General features: G+C 37.4%; 1 protein-coding gene across 4 annotated transcripts in view; it reads left to right on the top strand.

Moving 5' to 3' along the window:
• Positions 1 to 4,432, top strand: part of OSBPL6 (oxysterol binding protein-like 6) — a 110,002-nt gene extending 105,570 nt beyond the window's left edge. For 2 of the 4 annotated variants that reach the window (XM_006878793.1, XM_006878792.1), the window contains 2 exons: positions 1,298 to 1,420; positions 4,104 to 4,427. In XM_006878793.1, the coding sequence (XP_006878855.1) occupies positions 1,298 to 1,420; positions 4,104 to 4,212 (232 nt within the window). In that variant the 3' untranslated portion in view covers positions 4,213 to 4,427. Of the gene's footprint in view, positions 1 to 1,297; positions 1,421 to 4,103 lie in introns of all 4 variants that reach the window. The other 2 variants (XM_006878794.1, XM_006878791.1) reach the window with 2 other exon arrangements.
• The last annotated feature ends 4,192 nt before the right edge of the window (positions 4,433 to 8,624 follow it).

Here is an 8,624-nt window from a genome sequence, read left to right as displayed (position 1 = left end):
CAAACCCCACCCCCTACCCCCAAATATAATCCACTCTGCAACCCTCATTGCATACCAAACATTTCTTATACAGTATGTATCTTACAATATCCCTCCTCTTTGCTTTTGTTTTGAAATTTAAATATTTACAAATCATCATTGGCTCTTTTTAATCTGTTTTTTCTTTCTTGATTCTATTTTAATATTCTCTCCTTCAATTTCTTTTGCCATTCATTTCCTAGTCTTTGGCTTCTTGTCATTTTCTCGAACTGTTACTTCCCCACTTCCTCTCTTTTGTGCCCATCAGTTTTATTCTATAATAACATAGGAAAACTCTTTCCCTCTCAATTTTTCTAAATTTAGATGGATGAGTTACCATCCTTTATTTTATAGTCTTTTGTAAATACTTTTTTAAAAATTTTGTTTCTTGTACTTTTGTTGCTATTATGGTATATGTAACATAAAATTTGTCATTATAACCATTTGTACAATTTATACAATTCGGGACATTAATCAAATTCACATTATGCAAGTATTACTGTTATTTCCAAAGTTTTCCTTGGCCAAAATAGAGACTCTGTGGCCTTTAAACTCCATAGTTCCTCCTCCTCCTCCTCTTCCTCTTAGCCCCTAATTACCACTAATAAACTTCTGTCTCTATGCATGTGCCTATTCTTGGTATTTTATTTCAGTATGATTATATAATATGCGTCCTTTATATCTGGTTTATTTCAGTTATCATAATGTTTTCAAGATTCATCTTTGTAGCTTATTTCAGGACTTTTTTTTGCCTTTATTGTATCCTTTTATCCTTCTTTGTTAATCCACTCATCTGATGGACACGAGTTATTTCAACCTTCTTGCTCTTGTGAACATTGGAGTACAAGTATTTGACTGAGTCCCTATTTTTAATTCCTTTTAATTTAATTCTTTTTAAATTTTTTTAAGTTATCACATACTGTTTGATAATATTAAAAATAGCACAACTTGTCACTTCATATTTGTTCTGACCCTGGACCCACCAGTAAACTTATAAATCTCAAGTTGTAGATCCCCAACTCACATAAAAAAAGCTTAAACGAACAAGAACTTTTCTTTCACTCCCTCCGCTATATTACTGTACACAGTCTTTCACTCCCTGCACATACGCAGAAAGCATGTTGATTGATGCACAGTCATGTGGCCAAGGGCAGGGCTGCGAGAACATTATCAAAATGCTATGCATACAGCCACAGATGGTAATTTAGTATAAATGAGATTATCCCCCCCTCCCCGAAAAGAGGACAATAGATTAAAAGGTCAACTGTTCTCTGCTTAGATTTTTGGAAGAAGGAAATTTGGAAGCTGCAGCAGCAGAAAAACAAAGAGTAGAGGAACTTCAGAGATCTCGAAGACGATACATGGAAGAAAACAACCTTGAACATATACCAAAATTTTTTAAGTAAGTCATTTTCTGTCAGATAAAAAGCTAATGATTTGCAAATGTATAAACAATGGAGAGCTCCACGTGAAAAGAAAATTATTATGAGGCTGTGGGAGGGAAGGGGTAGGAGCAGAGAGGTGAGGATGGCCAGGGGGGGTTATCATAGGATCACACAGTTTGATGGGTAGAGGGAAGGGTGGTTAAAGGGGAATGGGAAAGATCTGGTATGAAAAACAATGTGTACAAACTTTGTAAGCACATCAGTATAAATTAAAAATGTATTTTAAAAAAAGAAAATTATAGTTTGGTGCCCAGAGAATGTACAGGTAGATTTAAAGATTAAAACTAAACTGATATTGTTATTTTGCTTTTGGAAGTGAAACTATGGAACTAGCTTTCCTTAAAATTAAATTCTCCTCTATATAACACTATGCAAAGGCATTTGACTGTGTGGATCATAACAAACTATGGCTGACTCTGAGAAGAATGGGAATCCCAGAACACTTGATCGTTCTAATGCGAAACCTATACTTGGACCAGGAGTCAGAACAGAGCGAGGGAACACTGCATGGTTCAAAATTGGGAAGGGTGTACGCCAGGGATGCATCCTATCTCCATACCTTTTCAACCTATATGCAGAACAGATTATCCAGGAGGCTGGGCTCTATGAGGAGAAATGTGGGGTCAAGATTGGTGGACTATTTATCAACAGTCTGCGTTATGCAGATGACACAACCCTGCTTGCTGAAAATGAAGAGGACCTGAAGCACCTGCTGCAGAGGGTCAAGGACTGCAGCCTCCAATATGGATTGAGGCTCAATGTCAAGAAGACAAAGATTCTCACCACTGGACCAATTGGCAGCATCAGGATGGATGGTGAAAAGATTGAGATTGTTAACAACTTTAGTCTGCTTGGCTCCCCAGTCAACACTCTTGGCACCAGCAGCCAGGAAATTGAAAAATGTATTGCCATGGCAAAGTCTGCTGTTAGGGACCTCTCCAAAGTACTGAAGAGCAATGGTGTCTGTCTAGAGACTAACGTGCGTCTGATACAGGCCATGGTCTTCGCAATCACTTGTTATGCATCAGAGAGTTGGACAGTGACCAAGGAGGATAGAAGGAGAATTGATGCCTTTGAGTTGTGTTGCTGGAGAAGAGTATTGAGAATACCATGGACTGCTAGGAAAACACAGATTTGTCCTGGAAAGGGTTAAACCGGGTGGCTCCTTGGAGGCAAGGATTCTGAGGGTCTGTCTAACATACTTTGGACATGTTGTGAGGAGAGACCGGTCCTTGGAGAAGGACATCATGCTTGGGAGGGTGGAGGGACAGCGCAGGAGGGGAAGGCCCTCTATGAGGTGGATTGATTCAGTGACTGGGATAATTGGGATGAATGTGTCAGAGACAGTGCGATTGGTGCAGGACAGAGCAGAGTTTAGGGCTGTTGTACATAGGGTCGCTATGAGTCGCAAACAACTCAATGGCACATAACAACAACAACAACATAAAACGCTTTCTTTTTGTGGACAGCAGAAGAGACTGAAGATCTTGTCCAGAACACTCTGCTCTTTAGGTTTACCTTATACCCTTCAGAATGATGGAACTTGTTCCGTTTTCCTCCCTAAAAGATGAGATGGGACCCCACTGTCCATGTAGTCATTCTGACTTGATTGTCATCACGTAGGAACTGACTCCTAGCTAAGCCTTCAGTAGGTTTCAGGGATTATAAATCATGCAGGATGGAACTGCCCATCTTTCTCCCGAGGAGCAGCTATTGGATTCAAACCACCTGGCTTTGGGTTGGCAACCCAACTCCTTACCCACAAGGCCACCAGAGTTCCCTGGCTCAGTGTATTTCATTTTCTTTCTAGTGTGTGAAGCTTAATTTGAAGCTCAGGTTTGGTCTCACTGTGGTGACTATTACAAGAATATTTACAGGCTTATCTCTACATCACACAGATTAATCTACTTTCTAATTCTACCTATTGCCCCCAGAAAAAAGCTCAGGATAACTTCAGATCCTTCAGAGTTGCCGTTTCATGGCTGCCTGAGGTAGAATGCATTCTTCCCCTTCAGATGTCTACAGAGCAGTTTAAAGTTTGACTGCAGAAGCTCTTAGAGCTATTATGTTGTATCCCCACCCAACCACCCACCTCCGCCACCCCCTGCAAGTGGAAGTCCTTATTAATAATAATCAATATGCATTTTGGTTGGGTTTCTTCACTTCCTGGTATTGCCTTGTTGGAAACGAGAGTGGTATCCACTTCCTAAACATGTCTCTGGAAACTCTATGAACTTTGATAAATGTTGATAGTTATAGAAAGGCTTTAGACCTTTTGTTATAGGGTCGCTATGAGTTGTGCTCAACTCGATGGCAATCATTGACAATAACAACAAGTCTTGCCTGGAGATTATTTGTTCCCATCCTAACCTTCTGTTCTCAGAGCCCTCTCTACTCCCATGTTGGTTGTTTTGAGTAATTGAACAGAATGTCCAAATCATCAACAAAAATATCAACATAAATATCCAAAACATCAATTAAAAAAAACAACAAAAATATCCAAATTATCAGTAAACAGATATGACACTAATTGACTTGAAACTATACTGCTCCTATGTATGTTTCTTATTTACAAGAGAGAACCTTATTATTGGCTCATGATGCAATTTGTATCTAATGCTCGCTTTTATATTTTCACAGAAAAGTTGTCAATGCCAATCAAAGAGAAGCCTGGGTTTCTAACGACACCTATTGGGAGCTGCGGAAAGACCCTGGGTTTAGTAAAGTAGACAGCCCTGTTCTTTGGTGAACTGGGATTGTAGAGCTAGCCAACATATCACACTCTGAATGAATAAATAACTATGCACAATTATGTTTCTTATAGCTACGCGTGGTTTGTGGGTCAACTGGAAAACCTACCATTTGCTTTTCTATTCATCTTTATAATGGACTTTCAGAAGTGCATTAGACAAGGCCCCTAACCACTTTTTGGATCCTTTCTGTTTTGCTGCAACCATATTCCTTAAAAACATCCACACCCTCCTTGAAAAGCAGAATAAAAGGAGTAGAGTATAAAGTCCAAAGTCTGAAGGGTTTGTAAAGAAAAACCAAACTGGTGCTTAAAGCTGATGAAGAGAGTTCAAAGCAACATGACATGTAAGCCACCCGTTTGATCCTTTGTCTGGAAGCGCCATCACCTTCTCAGAGGAGTTCCCGGGCCACAGCGGTCAGTCAGTTCAGACTTCAAGTGTGTCTGTTTGACGTGGTGCACTTGTGCTGGCCTTGTCAAAAAACACGTGATGCTTCTCAGAACCTGTTCCATCTGTACACCATTGTTCATGCCTTAAGAAATGTGAAAATGTACAATAACTCATTTTTTAAAATGTGTGCTCATAGGTTTATGTAAAGGACAGATCTTTTGAATCATGGCATGATTCACTTTATGGAATCAGAAATAATGAGTCTCATTTAAAGGAACTAAAAAAGAATAACTAAGCAACACATCCTTTACTTTGATATATCAGTTGCTATGTCATATATCTTAAAAGATAAAAAGAGAGTTGTGAGTAAGTAGATCTCTGTATTCACATTGCTCATTAAGTTCCTGTTCTGCGTCCAGGTAATAAACTACCCCTTCTCCATCAAGCCTCCCAGTGTGCCCTGTTATTTGGTAAAAGCTGTATTTAATTTGAACATTTGACAACAGTGTTAAAACCTTGGAAGAAAATAACTAAAAGCATATGGAATTCCTGAACAGGTTTAAGTCGTACTGGAATTATAAAATTTTGAGTGAAGCACAATGTAACCTGCATCTGTATACGAAGCTCAGTTCATTGACACTATTCAAATTCCACTGGGAACAGAAGCAAGAATTCCGTTTGCTTACTTGCATTGTTTAAATGAGTTCTATGCAAACTCTTAGTTCAGATTTTTCATCAAGTGGTTCTGTATGATATAGGATCACACCTTGCATTGGCAGAGATAGAAACTTAAGCTAAGGAATTTATCCATCCCAAGAAAAGTGGGACAGAAATGTGTTTGGCATCCTTCAGGATTTGTTTTTCCCTCCACAAATACACAGAGGCTTTTGTAGGTCCTTGCATTAGTATTCCTAAGTTTCTGCACGTAGATGAATATATAAATGCTTGTATGTTTAAAAAAATCTCTAGAGATGTTCTTAGAGAATTCTAAAATTACATATATTTTATTCTTAATTAGATTTTTATTCTTAGACTTACCATCAGACATTAAGTATTATTTTAAACTCTGATAACAAAGTTACTGACATTTTACATTTTATTGAGGTGTTGATTTAGTGTTATTTTTCCTCAGGATCGCCTTCTCAGTACTGGTTAATACAATACCAAACATAGACCTGTTGATGAGGACATAAGGGGAAAGTCTGGGGTTACCACTGATTGAAGCAACAGTTAAAATTTTCATTATCCTACAACTCATTCCTCTTTGAGTCTGAGTCTGTATATTATGTATGCAGTGTGCATTGTTTCAGAATAAAGTGTCATTCCAAAGTCAATAATCCATCACCAGATGGAAGTGATCAACTTAAACAGCACCCTCTCTATGCTGTCCTAGTCCTTTCATTCCTAATTTAAATCTATAGATTTCTTCCACCATGGTACCAAAATCTTTCCCTTGTTACTATTTTTGTTTCTGTCCTTTCATCTTGACAGTGTTCAATCTGCATCCTACATACATGCCTTTAATTTTAACTGGAATGTAATTAGAGTTCTATTGACTTCTATGTAATAATCTCTTCTCCCATGATTGGTAAAGCCTTAAAGTGGTTCTGGTCTATACTTGCTAGTGTTTTCCTCCGCAGTCTCAAAATATCTAACCTAAATACAAGGTAAGAGTTCTGCAAAGTGAGGGTCCTGTAGGTAGAAGAGGAAGATGAGACCAAATGGCAAATGATGTATATCATTCAGGCAGGTGCAGAAGGACTACGGCTCCATCAAGGCACCTACTGTTCTACCTAGCACTTGGGAAGTGAGCCAAAGAAAAGAAATAGAGGAAATAATCTATATTCTGGATTCAAATCCAATTTCTGAGTGGTAGACAGAGTTAACCTGAAGTTCTGATCAAGATTTCAAGATAAGAATGAGAATAAAATGAAAATGTCAGAAGTAATGAAAATCACAATATTTGAGCATATTAATGCTTAGACTGTCTCTTAAGTAAGGTTCAGGTATACTGATTAAAATTCCATTTTGAATTAAGTTTTAGATAACACTCCTATTTCTTTTATTGACCACATCAATCTAATGGCCTCATATCTACCCTAGTTCACTTTTTTGATATGACAGTTGTAGAATTGTGAGATATGTTCTTGTTTGGCATTTCCATCTACACAATATTTGAGCTTTTGAGAGTGGCTTAAACAGAAGAAAAAAAAAGTAGAATTAAGTATTATGTAATTTTCTTTATAAAAGCTTATCACTTATTAGAATTTTATAGAACCTTTATTTCAGAGACATTTTTTTCTTATGTGCTTTTCCCTAAAATGATGTAAACTAGAGTAGAACTTAATATGCCTCTATACATCCCTTATGGTTTATTCATAAGTTCCTTCATCTCATTTAAGCTAGTCATTAAGGATCACAGTAGTCAGTGATGATATAACCCTGTGGACCAGGCTAGAGAGAACAGATCGATGGCTAGCCCAGCACATAGGGAAGCCAACCAGAAACTAATTACTTAGATTCTGTAGGCTGGAGATTTACTCCCAGGTTTTTTTTTAATGTGGGGGTATTTTTTAATTAAGTAATTCTTTTTTATGGATTACTTTGAAATATCCCATCATTTCCAGGCAATTGTAAAAATAAGCCTCACTTGAGATACATCTTAATGGCACGTATCAATTATATAGGACATAAAAAGCTATCACACATAATTTTCTGGGTGAGATAAACCAAGAAATTTTCAATACAAGGGATTCCCAGTTGGAGAGTTAATAAACCTTTTGCTTCTCTTGATGATTCTGGCTTCATGCCTTTGTGCTTTTCACTAATCAATCATTAGTTCCTGCCCCAAGGAGCAGGGAGGAAGAAGTTAAATAAAAACGGATCAAATGGTTTGGCTCAGTACTGCTGTGGCTGGAGAAGAGCTTATCGTTACAATCTAAAGTACCTTTTATTTATTATTATTTTATGGATTTTAATTTTCCATCTTGTCTAACCTTGTTTTCTGTCATCCTAGATAATAATGTGTTTATGGGAGCAGAGCTCCTCACACCACAGGGGTTAAATAAATGTTTCTGCACTTGGCTTGAGTCAATATATTATGAATGTGGCACAGTAAACAACGTCTGTGTACCAAATATGAGTTTATTTCTATGGGAGCCATTATGTTCAGGATATATAATATGTATATCTAATTAAACAGTTATGAACCTATTTGTGCTCTAGAAATGTTCTTTTGGGGGAAAGATGGGGGGAAAATCATTGAGTTATATGTTCTTTTGATCTTGCTTTGTTAGTAATCCTCCTTTTAAAAACATCATTTCTCTTGTAAAATTGATACCTTTTTGCTGTACATTGTATCAGTCATACTGCTAACCTGCCCCCAATGTGGCTTAACTAGAATACATAATTGTAAGAACATTCATTTTTTACTGAATAGTAAGGCCTTTCTTACAGCATTTCGAGAAAATGGCAAATCATTTAAGGAGAATTTAGCTTTAATTCTTCTAAGCAGAAGTGTAAAGAACGATTTTTTTAAAATCGCTTTGATGAAGCTAGCATGTTCGATCCCTTAAACAATCAGCACGTGTGATCAAGGCTGTTCACAGTAGGCTGAGGTAGCAAAGCAGCACTTGCCTCACAGTAGTATGTTGTTAGGTGTCATGGAGTCAACTGTGACTCATAATGACCCTATGTTCACAGATCAAAACCCTCTTGATCATGCCCAGCCAGCTATGCTGATGCATTTCCTCCAGCCTCAGAGTACTTCGCATAGTGCAGAGGAGAGATGTGTATCTATTCCTTTGCACTATCATAGTGTTTTCAAAATGTACAGTATTTACACTCAGTTCTACGGTGATATTAATACTGGAATCACTACATTTATGTGGTTATGAAGCCTTCTGTGGAACACTATTTTCCACTTCTAGGTACACATTATTTATCTTAGTATCTCCATGTTAATAGGGAAAATATTAAAATAATAGCATTTACCTGGATTTCAGCATCAAACAATAAGAAC

Source organism: Elephantulus edwardii, unplaced genomic scaffold (genome assembly GCF_000299155.1).
Source record: "Elephantulus edwardii isolate Elephantulus edwardi_28Jun2011 unplaced genomic scaffold, EleEdw1.0 scaffold00001, whole genome shotgun sequence".
Classification (NCBI taxonomy): domain Eukaryota; kingdom Metazoa; phylum Chordata; class Mammalia; order Macroscelidea; family Macroscelididae; genus Elephantulus; species Elephantulus edwardii.
The sequence above is the reverse complement of the archived record's forward strand: the minus strand, read 5'-3'. Positions and strand labels throughout refer to the sequence as shown.